Here is a 15,085-nt window from a genome sequence, read left to right on the forward strand (position 1 = left end):
GTGAACGTAACCCTTTATACACCAATAACGTGCTAGGTGACTCACATATGCTCCTATTTAATCCTCACTCGGAAAGGATCTATAAATCATAGTGTTTTCAAACAGAAGGGTGCCAACATAATTATCCTTTGTACTTTATATGTACAAACCCTGTGGTGAACCAAATGCCACAATCAAGAAAACAGTCGATCATGTGTTCATTCATTCATTCATCACTATTTATTGAGTAGGTGCCGTGGGTAAGGCCATGGTGAGTCCTGGGGCTGCAGGGTGAATAAGAGATGTTTGCTACCTCATGGAGCTTAGCAACTAACAGAGTGTTTGGTTAGAAGGGCAGGTCGGGGCCAGATCCCAAAGAACCCTAAACACTACACCCAGTTTGGACTTCATTCTGAGAAACACGTGAAACCGAAGGGTTTGATGGCAGGAACATGCATCATGTAAAGCCCACCCCTACAGAGCTTAACTAGGAAAACTTTCCCTATGGCCTTGCTTCCAGGGATAACGTCTTAACATGAGATGAGATTTCAGTGACACATATCTATAATTATAAGTACCATTGTTGAGGGGTAGTTTCGAATCTCAAGAACACTACTATGGAAGGAATGATGTAAGGATATGATTTTTGAATCCTGTCTCTACCTAAAAGTAAAAGTATTGAAGGCTAGACTTCAGAGAAAGAACAAAAGCACTCAGAGGCATGGGGAATACATTGCTACATGATTGAGAAAAGTCACGTCCCTAATCAGGACTGAATGGTGACCATGTCACAGTAGAAATCCCCTCCCTCTGCCTATGCTGCTTCTCCCCTCATTCCTCCTCACCCCACCCCTCATTCCTCCTCACCCCGATTCCTCCTCCACCCACCCTTCCTCCCTGTGCATTTACCGATAGAACAGTCGTGTCCAGTCCAGCTTGGATCACAGCTGCAAAGCCCAGTGTCTGGGAGGAAGGTTCCGTGGCCTGAACACTGGTCTAAGCATGTGGCTCTGGGGGTCTCGCAGTTGGTGCCTCCCCATCCCACAGAGCAGTGGCATTCGCCTCTCACGCAGACGCCCCGGCCTGAACACGTGGGGTCCATGCAGTCCACTGTGAGATGGAGGAAAGAGAATATAGGTAAGCATCTGACCAGCAAAGGTGAGGCTACTTTAAGCAAACTACTTAGCTTTGCGGCCAAGGGGCTTCACACATTCTGGTAGAAGGATGCAGCGGCCACTTGGTATGGTGAGAGCAGTACTATAGCAAATGGCAGACCTGGGTTCCCAACTCCAACCAGGTAGAAATCCCTAACTCTTCATTTGTGGGGCAGAAAGAGTAAGAAATGCATCTCAAGCATCAGCACAGCACTTTGTGCCTACTGGACTCTGTTTCATTCACTTCTGAATTTCCACCTCCTAGAACGGTGCCTGGTACACAGGAGGAGTTAAATAAGTCTTCAGAGAACAAATTTTTATTATCACTTCATTATGCAGGTTTATTTATGTGAGTATGAGACTAAAACAGATTCCTTGATTTAGATAAGAATTTATTTTGTAATTAAATTCCATTAGATTTTATCATCTTCTCCAAATTCTTGGAATTGATACAAACTTTCAACTTCACCTTCCTGGCCAGACATGGTGACTCACACCTGTAATCCCAGCACTTTGGGAGGCTGGGATGGGAGGATCACTTGAGGCCAGGGGTTTGAGACCAGCCTGGGCAACAGAGTGAGATCCTGTCTCTACAAAAAATTAGAAAAGTTAGCTAGGCATTGTGGGACACACCTGTAGTCCCAGCAACTTGAGAGACTGAGGCAGGAGAATTGCTTGAGCCTAGGAGGTCAACGCTGCAATGAGCTATGATTGTGCCACTACACTCCAACCTGGGTAACGGAGTGAGACTGTCTCTAAAAGACAAATGACCAAAACGACAACAAAAAACTTCACTTTCATGAGGGCAAACATTTCAATACGTGCTGACTTTGAACAGCTTCTCTTTATGTGGTAGGTGAGCTACATAGTGGTGGCTCACAGCCAGGCAGCCCTTTAGCGCTTCCAGAACCCAAGGTCAAAGTGGTCTCAAGAGACAACCCAGAAAGAGGAAAAGAAGAGTAACACTGTGGGTTATCTGCTCTGTGCTTACACTCTAAGCACTTTATATACACTGTCAGATTCAGTTTTCTCAGTAACCCAGTGAGATACAGATGAGGAAATTGAGGCTCTGAGAGGTAAATAATTTATGACAGATCACACAGCTAAACTCTGCCAGAGAGGAATTCTTTTCCTGATTTCTAAAATCGTGGTAAAATAAACATAACATAAAACTTACCATCTTAGCCACTGGTAAGTGTACAAGCCAGTTCTGTTGAGGATGTGGATGGTGTTGGGCAACCATCACCATCGTCAGTCTCCAGAACTCTTTTCATCTTGCAAAACTGAAACTCTGCACCCATTAAACAACTTCCTATTTCCCCCTTCCCTCAGCCCTGACCACCACCATTCTATTTTCTATCTCTATGAATCTGACTACTCTAGGTACCTAATGTAAGGGAAATCATCCAGTATTTATCATTTGTGATGGCTTATTTCACTTGGCATAATGTCTTCACAGTTCACCCATATTGCGACATGGCCAGAATTTCCTTCCTTTTGAAGGCTGAATACTATTCCATTGTGTGTTTATACCTCATTTTGTTTATCCATTCACACATGGATAGAAACTCAGGTTGCTTCCACCTTTTGGCTATTATGAATAGGATTGCTATGCACACAGGTGTACAAACAACTCTTTGAAACTCTCTTTCAATTCATTTGAGTATATGCCCAGAAATGAAATTGCTGGATCATATAGTAAATTCTATTTTTGATTTTTTGAGCAATGATCACGCTGTTTTCCATAGTAATGCTACCATTTTACATTCCCACCAGCAGTGCACAAGGATTCCAATTACTCCACATCCAGAGAAGAATCTGAAGACAGATCTGTCTGATGCTGAGGCCAATATTTCTATCAGGGCTGACTTTCCCAAATCAAAGCTTTAGTTATGGGGCTACACAAAATTAACAGAGACCTCTAATCTTCTGCAAAGCACTGCGTGGAAAAGGAGAGGAGTACTGAGAATTAAGTGAAGTGGCTCCAGCTCATATGGAAAGTGCAACAGGTGGCAGAGAGAAGACAGGATTGGTAAAGGAGGTCGATTCATGTTCTTTCTCTACCAAAAAGTTGTTAGGCCTGTCTTTCTCTTTAGGGATGTAGGGATGCTATTCATTTTGTAATTGTGAGGGCACAGTGGTATCCTGGGGAGGAGGGGTAACACGTAGCTGTTGGAGAAAGCGTGCTGATGGTGCTGTGATGAGTATGGTCAGGCCCCTCCTAACAGGAACTCACGAGGCAACCCTATGCTACAGAAGAAAAAGCTCTCCATTTGGCCTGAGGACCTAGGTTCAAGGGACAAACTGAGGACCTAGGGTCCTAGGTCCATGGTCCAATTACATATCTGCTCTGAGCTTCCCATCTATAAAGCAGGTATGTTAAAGATACTGACCACTGACTTCTCAGGTTGCTATGAGGAGCAAATGACATGAAGATTTGAAAAGACTATATGAATTGTTGCAAAAAAGTTATTTTCCCATCCTATCAGGACATTCAGTAGCATGGCTTGGGTCAAACTGTGGTCAGAGCTCAATTATAATCCAGACATCCTTTACATTTAATTATTAATTATATTTTATAACCCAGTATACTTGACTTTTGTATAAAAGACTGGGAAACCCAGGCTGGGTATATAAGAGTCATAGACACAAATGGGGAAAAACTACAAATGGCAATATCATGGGAACATTTATATTGAGAAGTAGCTTATTAAGAAAGTTCTTTGGTTATTTAAGGTCTTAAAGATGTTCAACCTAATCACCTAAATGATAAATAAGACCATCAGAGTTCAGGAGTGATAATTTGCTACAAACACAGTAACGATCACAACAACAATGAGCATTAATTTAGTCCCTCCTCTACGCTATATTTTGCTATTAAGCATTTTATAGACATTATCTCATTTAATCCTAACAATGTAAGTATGAGGTAGCTACTTTTGTCATCCTCATTTGACCGATGAAGAAACAGAAAGCACAGAGAGGTTAAATAATTTGCCCAAGATCACACCGTAGTATGACAAATGGAAAAATTTAAATGTGAATCACTCTTTTCTGGTTTAGGTCTCCGGTCATTTCCCCTTATAATCTTACTAGTTCAGAAATACATGAATGCATATATACTTACGTAAACACACACAAAAAAAATGCCTTAAAAATAGAAATCAAATCAAAACAAGAAAGAAATAGAGCAATGTGGAGAATTAATGAAGTCAAATGAAGGCAAAGAATCTCTTCTCCTGCAGTCTCTGGACACTATTCAAAAATGGTTAGAGCATGACCTGTTGAAATTCCTGATAATTAAAAATAATAAAAGTAATAATAGTGATAAATTCTCATGGCCTGCCTCAGATCTTGGAACCTCAGAAGGATTATTCTGGCCCATTAGGCTTCTATGACAATCCCCTAGACCCAGAGAATTTTCCAATTTGACAGGAAACAACTCAGCAATTCCTATCCTGAGGCCTATAAAGGTATTTCCTTTTCTGTAAGTGCCTGAACCTCAACATTGGTTGAAACTGTCTCTGAGAATCCCAGGGCACCCTTGAGGTCGAACCTATAAATCTCCATCATTAGCAAGCAGGCCGGGAGGCTGCCAAGTTCAGCAAGAGGTACTGGGTGGCACAGTCCTGTGCTTTCATAGATGTAATGAGGCTGAGGAAGGACCCAGGAACCAGCAAAGCGAATACTATGCTCTCAGCAGATAGTCCAGGCAGAGAACAAAGATCAGAAGGAACTGATGAGAGGCTACCTCCAAGCAATTAATCTCTGATTCTGAAGGTCAACTGGGCCAAGTGGGCGTGGAGCAGGAAAGTTTTAAGGAAGACTACATCTCAGGAGTGAAGGCAGCTCCCGGAAATCTAGGCTGAACTGGCTGAGGTTCCTGCTGGGGGTGGGTAGATATTGTCCCTGGGCTCTAGTGATCCTACAAGGCCAGAATCTATGCCACAGTGATGCTCTGCCAAAGAGGTACTAGGTACACTCTGCCTCTGCCCTTGCTTTCTGGAGCCTCTGGGGTGGAGATTAAAGTTGGCTTCTTTCCATCACTCTGGGACAGCTTCAGGAACAACAGTGGTTTCCCAAGGAGCTGTGTGTAAAGTGGGGAGATGCGGCTGGCCTGGGGTGGAAGGGAGCTGTGATGAAGGAGTAGGAGCAATGGTCAGGGAGGTGGGCTGGCCTTGGTCTGGAAGACAGTTTAACTTAGTTTCCTCTTAGAGATGTGCCAAACAGTTACCTTTCTTCCCCTTGCAGAGCTTGCCATTCAAGCCAAAATTTCTGGCAGAAGCATAGCTCATTAACAAAATGATGAGGGCTGCATGACCACGCTGCAGACACAGGCCTTTCCCCCATACGTTCCACACTTCAGTGACCACACAAGCTATTAGACACTCTGCAGGACCAAAAACAGTGTCTCACTTTTCACTGTGAAAGGTCTAGGTTTTTACTTTTCTGCTCCTCCCCCAACTTCCTCTAAGTGTCCTACTGGCACTGTTCAAGCTTTTAAAAATACAGGGTAATAAACTTCAGAAAAAGGAAGGGGGAGAAAAAAAGTGAGCTTGTTAGCTGATGTTTTATAAACACAGTGAAACCCGTTAGCACAGAGCATAGGGAGGAGGGGAGGAGAAGGGTGGAGGACAAAGGCCCCGAGAAAACGCTGTTATAAACACAAGGACCGTGCAGTGATGCTTCACCAGAGGAACGAAAATAGTAACAGGAATCAGTACCAGATGGCCCTCCTCAGAAAAGAAAGCAGGACTAAGAACACTTCTTTTCAAATCGATAACGTAAATCAAAGTTCCAAACATTTTTTTCTCTCTTATAACTAAGCTGCAGCTCTGGGGTGCTGTGCGATGCTGGCTCATCTGGGGAAGGACCACTGCCCTTCCCTGGCCCACACAACATGGGTGGGATTGGGGGCAGCTCACAGTTTCAAGAGGAATCTCTTCTTTGTTTCTCTTTCCTTCACAGGGTCTTTCACCTCAAGTGACTCGAATAAAAAGGGACAGCAGATGAAGGTCACCATTCTCTGGATAAGAAGGCTGAGTTCCTTTGTTCCAGGGGTTGGCGTTCCTTCTCTCTCAGACAGTACAAAGTAATCCCCATCAAAGTTAACAGGTCTGAATCAGGACTCCCAGCCACACTTGGGGTTTACATACAGCTTGTCTCAGATAGGTGATGCTTTTCAGACACTAATCTCTTCTTCCCCACTCTTTGAAAATGGGCCTGTTAACATTCTGTTTTATTTTTAGAGCAAATGATGCCTGGGAGGGGGCTCTCTGTTAAACAGTAAATAGTTTAGAAGATCGGCTCTCCTTGGAGCCTCTCCCACCCACTGGGGAAGGTACCAGGGTGCTAGACGGCAGAGAATGACAGGTAACGACAGGACCACAGCATCATCCATCAGTCTCAAACGGCAAATTCCGACCATTTCAAAAGACCTTGGATGAAGGGAGTGGGGAGAAACAGGAAATGTGCTTCAATTGTCCCCAGAATAATACTAATAATGTAAAAGCTCACATTTATGGAGCGTTTATTATGTGTCAGACACTGAGCTAAGTGCTTTACATGGGTCATTTAATTCAATCCTCCCAATGGCCCTCAGAGGAAGGCATTCCCATTTTATAGACAAGGGAACTGAGGCTAGTTAGTGGCAGGGCCAGGATGCAGACTGGTATCTGATTTCAGAGTGCGCACTTTTAACAGCTACTTTATGCTGCTTGTGAATAAGGCTCTTCCTCTTAGCTGGAAACACCACACAGTCAAGAAGGAAAAGTGCTGGATTTGAAGTGAGACCTGAGCTGAATCCCAATTCTGCCATCAGTCAGTTCAAAGACCGTGGGCAAGTTGCTGCCCTTCCCCGGGCCTCAGTTTCTTTATTTGTGAAATAGAAATATTCATTTATTTCACCTAGTTGGATTTTCTAGCAAAGAACGGATGTCAATGTGAAATCAACAGTTCCCTTTGCTAGCCTTGGTCTACACAGCCATATATTTACTTTATAAAGTAGACAGCCATGCTCATGGGCACTGCAGAGCCATACACATGAACACACACCCACACACACACACACACGAGTGTGATAAAAGAGGGCAGAGTTTCGAGGCCTATAATAGAATCACGCTTCAGAAATGGAGATAAAAAATGAGCCGATGAGCCTAGATGGGAGTGAAAAGAACTTGGGCTACGAAGCCAGAAAGACTGGGCTCAAACCCAGCTCTGCCATCTACTAGCCATGTATCCTTGGGAAAGTTATTCAACTCTCTGTGTTTTAGATTCCCTAACTATAAAGTAGAAATGATTACTCCTCCCTAATAAGGTTGAATTACATGACACAGGCTTGTAGCACAGCCTGGTATACGGTAAGCACTCAATACACGACAGTTCTCCCCTTTAGTGACCAAGACTCAGATGTACTTGGCCTTCTCCTTTAGATTAGTTACTGTTGCTGGTGGATGGGCTTCTGGCTTGGGGAGGAAGCGGTCACAGAATGGCTCAGGAGGCTAGCCCTGCTCCCTGGTCACCCACTTGGCACTATGTGCCAGCCTCTATCTCAGAAGAAGGTGCCAGAGCTGCCACCTGCAAGTCTTACCTTCCTCACAGCTCTCGCCTTTGTAGCCAGGGTTGCAGATGCAGGTGCCCATGATGCAGGTGCCATGGTTGCTGCAGGCCACATCGATACACTGGTTGGTGGGCACGTCGCACTCGGCGCCTTTCCAGCCACTGTGGCACAGGCATCTGCCCTTCATGTATTGGCCATTCCCGCTACAGAGCACAGGGCAGGAGGCTGGGGAGACAGCACCAGAAGTCTGGCATGAATCAGTGTCCAGCACACCCCAGTTGCCTTTGTCCCTTCCTCCTCTTGGCCTGCCTGGCTTGACTAGTAACCTCAATTGCATTGCCGCAAACACCCATGTGTGCCCATCTGTCTGCCTCTCTTGCTTTCTTTCTTTCCAGCTTAAACAAATCTAGATTTGTAGGTGATGGAGCACAGTGCAGAGTCTGGCGGGGTAGGTATCCCCTTAACCCCCTCCCCTTCATATTGCTGATGGGTACAGTGACTGCCAGGAACCTCAGGCAGGAAGCTTCAGTCTGTTCCGTGTCTTACTGAAAAAGACAGTGGCTGGACCCCCTGCTTGCCCTGAATCCCTCCTCCAGCGCTCTCCTCTGATAACACTCCACTTTCACTTCCCCACCCCTCATCTGCAGCACCACTTACTGTCCTCTTTATCCCAGCAAATCTCAGCTTCCCTTACCTTTCAGGCCTCCACTCCAGCCCCATACACCCCCGCCCCCTTAAGAGGAGAGCCCAGCCCACATTGGCTCTTTAAAGTATTATCTTTTCATTCTGCCTCTTAGAGTAAGGGTTTTGTGATCTTCTCTACGAAAGATACTATATAAAAATAAATTATATTGCATTGTGCTGTAAGTACTTACCAATCTTATCAAGATCCAATAAGGCTTTTTTACACATGACTCTTAACTTTAAGTGTATGTGGATGAGACCGTAATTCTTGTTAGAAGAAATGACTCATCTCTCTCTGCACCACCTTCCCTGGCCCCCACCTGGCTTCTTTCCTTTTTAAAGCACTCAGCAGGTAATCACTGTGTTTCCCTGGGGCTGCTAATTTTGCTGTCTCAAACTGAGTCTATCTCACATTAGGAAGAATAAACAGATTCTCATGGCACAGTACTTGCAGGGTGTTGTTCACTCAGCCTGGAAAGCCATCTCTGCCTTCTACTTACGAACAATTTCTCCAGCCTCAGGACTTGGGTGTAATGTCACCTCATTTGGGAAGCCTATCCTGAAATTCATCCCTTCTACTCTCAGACTGCTCCTCCCTTCTACTCGAAGGAAGCTTCCTGCATTTAACCGTGTTACAGTGTATTTCACTTATTATCGTACTGCTTTGCGGTTGTCTATTTACTTGTCTGTCTCTGAGACCAGACTCAGAGCTCCCAGGATTGCGTCTTGCCCAGCACAGGACCAATCCCTAAACGGGCATGAAGCAAATGGTTACCGAATAAGGGAAAAGGTAAAAAAACAAAAGAAGGGGCCATGTTAGTTTCCCAGCAGAGTGGCAAATTCTCAGGGCTACAGATCTCCTTGGCATTTTCCTTGTTAATTACTCCAGGACAGAAATGATGGCCAAAAGCATGGAGTAGACCGTAGGCAGCCTTCAGACTATCCCCACAATATCATGGGCACTGGCTGTGCCTAAATGTCAGGCACCACTAGGGTCCTGTGTGGAAAAAAGTGGCCTGGTGTCTTTGGTCCCTCCTCTGGTGTCTTGGCCGATTCTGCCTGTGCTGTTAGAAGGTGCAAAGGAGCAGTCCTCAGGCTCCCCATTTAAAGGCCAGAGTGACGTCACACTAGTATGAAGATAAACTTCAAAGATGCATGGCTAGGGATAATCACTCCTATAAGAGGAAATCAATCTTTTAAAGGAACCCCCACTGCCACTCCACCTGCCCCAGCAACAGACACTGAGTTCACTGTGGCCACCCCACTATGAATTCACCCTCCCTTCTTGACTTCCCCAATCACCCACATGTGGATAACAGCAGCTGACAAGGTCATGGCTCTGCCTGCACACCTCCCTCCAAGGGCTTCTGGAGAATAGCCCTTGGAAACCTTTCTCCTGGGCATCAGAGATGGGCTGGAGTTCTGCACTTGCTCTGAGAAGTGGAAATGAGCTGCCTGAGGCATCTGGGAAGCAGAAATTCAGAGCCCCAATGCGGAGTTCTCACCTCTGCCGCAGTCAGGGCCCAGGAAACCCAGGAAGCAGTGGCAGGTCCCAGAGATGCAGTCGCCATTGCCATAGCAGTTGCTGGGGCAGTTATCCACCGACTCTGCAGGGAGAAAAGAGAAGGAGAGTTGAAGACATAAATGGCCTTCCCCAAACAGAGCCCTGGAACCAAGCCTTAGGTTAACCAAGACCCACATATTTGAGCTCTTGTGGCCCTGTCACTAAAAGGAATGAATGGAGTTAAAATTCTATGTTATCTCTACTCTTATGGAAGCACAGCTCAATTGACATTAGGAGATGTGTTCTGGAAAATGTCTGCTTGAAGCAAATTCTGATAAATCAAATTTGTATCTACACACACATTAGAGATTCTTCAGCTAAAAACACTGAGAGAAAACAGTTTAACCTGTTAACAGTGGTTTTCTTTGGGTGGTGTGTTATTGGGTGATTCTTACAGTCTTCTTTTTACTTTTTGTATTTTATGCTTTTCTCAGAATGGGCTGATATTCCATTACTTTATTTTTACATGAAGCTACTGGGCATTTACCAATCTGTCTTTTTCCATCTCTGATTTTTCATGTATCCATGTCAGTCCCCACCGTCTCTCACTGGAGCCACTACACCAGCCCACGGCAGGCCTTTCAGCCTTCCCTCTTGCTCTCCACCCAGATGTGTTCACCACCCAGCAGCCTAAGTGATTTCTTTGAAACAAATCTGATCCTGTCACTCTCCTTCTTAAAACTCTTCAAGGGCTCCCCATTTGCTGAGATGAAAAAAATTCAAGCTCTTCCCAGAGGCATGGAAGTTTTCTTTTCTGGCTGGGCGTAGTGGCTCACGCCTATAATCCTAGCACATTGGGAGGCTGAGGCAGGTGGACTGATTGAGGTCTGGGGTTTGAGACCAGCCTGGCCAACATGGTGAAATCCCATCTCTACTAAAAATACAAAAATTAGCCTGGCATGGTGGCACACACCTGTAATCCCAGCTACTCAGGAGGCTGAGGTGGGAGAATCACTTGAACCTGAGAGATAGAGGTTGCAGTGAGCCAAGATTGCGCTAGTGCACTCCACCCTAGGCAACAGAGTGAGACTACGTCTCAAAAAAAAAAATTTTCTGGGGCCGGGTGCGGTGGCTCAAACCTGTAAGCCCAGCACTTTGGGAGGCCGAGGAGGGTGGATCACGAGGTCAAGAGATCGAGACCATCCTGGTCAACATGGTGAAACCCCGTCTCTACTAAAAATACAAAAAAATTAGCTGGGCATGGTGGCGCGTGCCTGTAATCCCAGCTACTCAGGAGGCTGAGGCAGGAGAATTGCCTGAACCCAGGAGGCGGAGGTTGTGGTGAACCGAGATCGCGCCATTGCACTCCAGTCTGGGTAACGAGCGAAACTCCGTCTCAAAAAAAAAAAAAAAAAAAAAAGTTTTCTTTCCTATTCCATCTGCACTACTTATATCCCCAGACAAGCTGTTGGTCATGCCCCCTTTCGCAGGGATGTTAGTTTCTCTAACTCCTCCTAATACGTTTGGTACATGCTCCATGTGACAGGTCAAGAAAATAGAGAATCAATTTCAGAAAGATTTTAATCAAAAGTCAGGCACTGTTTTGTAGCTCCTGTTGGTGAACCTGTTATCTGGAATGCGTGTCTATCTGGAACAGCTCATTTCTCAATAATGCTGGATGTGGAGTGAAGCACAGAAGCGACTATATGCTGAATGCCTTCTTCGTGCCATGTATTTCCACAAAATTTACCTCATTTCACCCTCAACAAATCTGACAAGCACATATCGTTATTCTTCTTATTTTTTTTTTAATAGGTGGCTGAGAGAAATGAAGTGACCTGCGGAAGGCACAGACACTAAATCACAGAGGCAAGATGGAAAGACTGGATCCTGAGCCTTCGGACTCCGCGCCTGGCCTTGCTGCATGACACTATGCTATCTGGGTCCTGAAGGAACTTATTCCATAGCAGAATCCAGGGAAATGAACAAGGCAGATCTATGGGTATAAGATCCCCCAATTTCCCACTTTTTTTGTGTCTTGATCGAGAAATACAGGACTTGACCACTCTGTAGCCGACACAGCCGTTTGCAATTCTGTAGCCTGGAGTCCACGCTGGAACCCTGAACATTCTCAGGTACTGAAAAAGGTATGTAGGTTGCTTCCCAAAACAGTAAAGAAACTTGCCTTATCCCTAGCCTTGAGCCAGACTCCTTAAATCTCCATATAAACTCCATACCCTGGGCACTCTGCTGCAGAGATACCTAGGTAGAACATCCCTTTCTCTTGCTGTCTGCAAGAGAATTGTACAGCACTCTGTAAGTTCCCCTGATAAATGCTTTGGACTGATCAACCTGGCTTTTAGTGCTTCTTTCTTTGCAATCCCAACCAGCCCCATCTTGGGATAGTTTGGGGCACTATCTCATGGGAACTTCTCTGCCTCTACTTTTGAGACGTCTCTAGCTATGGGTTCACTGGATGGAGCAGTGGGACAGTGAGGCCCGTCCTGAAGGCAGCAAAGGATCTACCTGTAGGATAGAGAATTCTATAACTTTCAGAGCTTGGAGGGATCCTAGACACATTCATTCTAATTATCTCATTTGATACAGAAGGAAACTGAGACCCAGAGGAAGGGCAGTGACTTGCCTGAGGTCTCAGAGGGAACCAGCACAGTCAGATTTGAAAGTAAAGGAAAAGGTTAGTTAGGCAGGCAGAGTTAAGGATTCAGTCTGTTGTCTTAGCTCACAACTGCAAGTCATGAAGCCAAGATCCAGGCCTCTGTTAAATGAAATGTTACTATGTTAGATACAAGCTTTGCCTATAGGAAATTCGCAGCTTAACTGGGAGAACAAAATCATAAGTCAACTGTTGCATGTGGCATAGAAAAAGCTCTGTCTGGAGGTAAGAACACCTAGTTTTGGGGTCCACTTTTTTAGTACCATGATCTGTGACCTAAAGCAACTTTCCCTCTCTGGGCCTCACCTTCCTGACATGTGAAATGAAGGCAATAGTGGAGACGATTCCCTGGGACTGCTTTCTGTTCTAAAATTCTGAGTCTAATAATTAATTAAGACATCAAGTGTGGGGAAAACACATCCAGACAAGGGCATCAAAACTTAAATGCAGCACAGCACTTAAGGGTAGTACAGTGGCAGCTGAAATGGGGCAAAATTAGCAGAGGGAAGGCCTCTCGGAGGATGTGGGCTTGAAAAATGGTTTGGTGATATATTGGTGGAGGCGGCAGCATTTATAGCATGGTGCATTTCCAAGAAGTGTCCTTCCTCAAGGTCTTCCAGTATCAACTTAAGAACTATTTTTAAAGTTTAGGAAAATGGTCCAAATGTGTGGCTCTTTTTGTGATTGGGCAATTCCACTGACTCAGTGTTGTCTCTGCTAACACAAGCAGTATTTTATATTAACACAAAGTTGAGAACAAGAAGGTCTAATCCAACATGTGGCCTTATTTCAGGGCAAAATGGTCTGGGTCCCGGTAGGGCAAGACTTAGGCTGGGGACCCGAACATCTCTACTCTGTATTAGCTTTACTTGGAAGAATCCATATCCCTAAGCCCTTCAAGTCAGTGGTGGATTCCTAAACATTCTTTCTTTGTTTTTAGAAAGAACCATTTAAGAAGTTTCATTTTGAATATTCTTTTTAAAAAATTAAAAGACTCCATCATCTCAACCCAAAATCACCTTAAGCAGATAAGCAACTTTAGCAAAGTCTCAGGATACAAAATCAATGTGCAAAAATCACAAGCATTCCTATACACCAATAACAGACAAAGAGCCAAATAATGAGTGAACTCCCACTCACAATTGCTACAAAGAGAATAAAATACCTAGGAATATTACTAACAAGGGATATGAAGGACCTCTTCAAGGAGAACTACAAACCACTGCTCAAGGGAGGTCACAAACAGATGGAAAAACATTCCATGCTCATGGTTAGGAAGAATCAATATCATGAAAATGGCCATACTGCCCAAAGTAATTTGTAGACTCAATGCTATCCTCATCAAGCTACCATTGACTTTCTTAACAGAATTGGAAAAAAACACCTTAAATTTCATATGGAACCAAAAAAGAGCCAGCACGGATAAGACAATCCTAAGCAAAAAGAACAAAGCTGGAGGCAACACTCTACTTGACATCAAGCTATACTTCAAAGCTACAGTAATAAAAACAGCACGATACAGGTACCAAAACAGAGATGTAGACCAATGGAACAGAACAAAGGACTCAGAAGTAACGCCACACATCTACTACAATCTGATCTTTGACAAACCTGACAAAAACAATCAACAGGGAAAGGATTCCCTGCTTAATAAATGGTGTTGGGAAAACTGGCTAGCCATATGCAGAGAACTGAAACTGGATCCCTTCCTTACACATTATACAAAAATTAACTCAAGATGGATTAAAGATTTAAATGTAAGACCTAACACCATAAAAACCCTAAAAAAAAACCTAGGCAATACCACTCAGGACATAGACATGGGCAAGGACTTCATGACTAAAACACCAAAAGCAATGGCAACAAAAGTCAAAATAGAAAAATGGGATCTAATTAAACTTAAGAGCTTCTGCACAACAAAAGAAACCATCATTAGAGTGAACTGGCAACCAACAGAATGGGAGAAAATTTTTGCAGTCTACCCATATGACAAAACTAATATCCAGAATCTACAAAGAACTTAAATTTACAAGAAACAAACAAACAACCCCATCAAAAAGTGGGCAAAGGATATGAACAGACACTTCTAAAAAGAAAACAATTATGTAGCCAACAAACATATGAAAAAAAGTTTATCATCACTGGTCATTAGAGAAATGCAAATCAAAAGCACACTGAGATACCATCTCACACCAGTTAGAATGGTGATCATTAAAAAGTCAGGAAACAACAGATGCTGGAGGATGTGGAGAAATAGGAAAGTTTTTACACTGTTGGTGGGAGTGCGAATTAATTCAACTATTGTGGAAGACAGTGTGGTGATTTCTCAAGGATCTAGAACTAGAAAAACCATTTGGCCCAGCAATCCCATTACTGCGTATATAGCCAAAGGATTATAAATAATTCTATTATAAACACACATGCACACATATGTTTATTGCGGCACTGTTCAAAATAACAAAGACTTGGAACCAATGCCCATCAGTGATAGACTGGATAAAGAAAATGTGACACATATACACCATGGAATA

The 15,085-nt window shown here is 44.1% G+C and overlaps 1 protein-coding gene across 1 annotated transcript in view; it reads right to left on the bottom strand.

The window, feature by feature from the left end:
- Positions 1 to 15,085, bottom strand: part of TENM4 (teneurin transmembrane protein 4) — a 1,737,111-nt gene that overhangs the window by 146,931 nt on the left and 1,575,095 nt on the right. Inside the window, 3 exon segments of the mRNA XM_064365345.1 lie at positions 889 to 1,089; positions 7,723 to 7,917; positions 9,882 to 9,983. Coding sequence (XP_064221415.1) covers positions 889 to 1,089; positions 7,723 to 7,917; positions 9,882 to 9,983 — 498 coding nt within the window.

The sequence above is a fragment of the Aotus nancymaae genome, unplaced genomic scaffold (genome assembly GCF_030222135.1).
Source record: "Aotus nancymaae isolate 86718 unplaced genomic scaffold, 86718_ANA_hifiasm-v0.15.2.pri h1tg000059l, whole genome shotgun sequence".
Lineage (NCBI taxonomy): Eukaryota > Metazoa > Chordata > Mammalia > Primates > Aotidae > Aotus > Aotus nancymaae.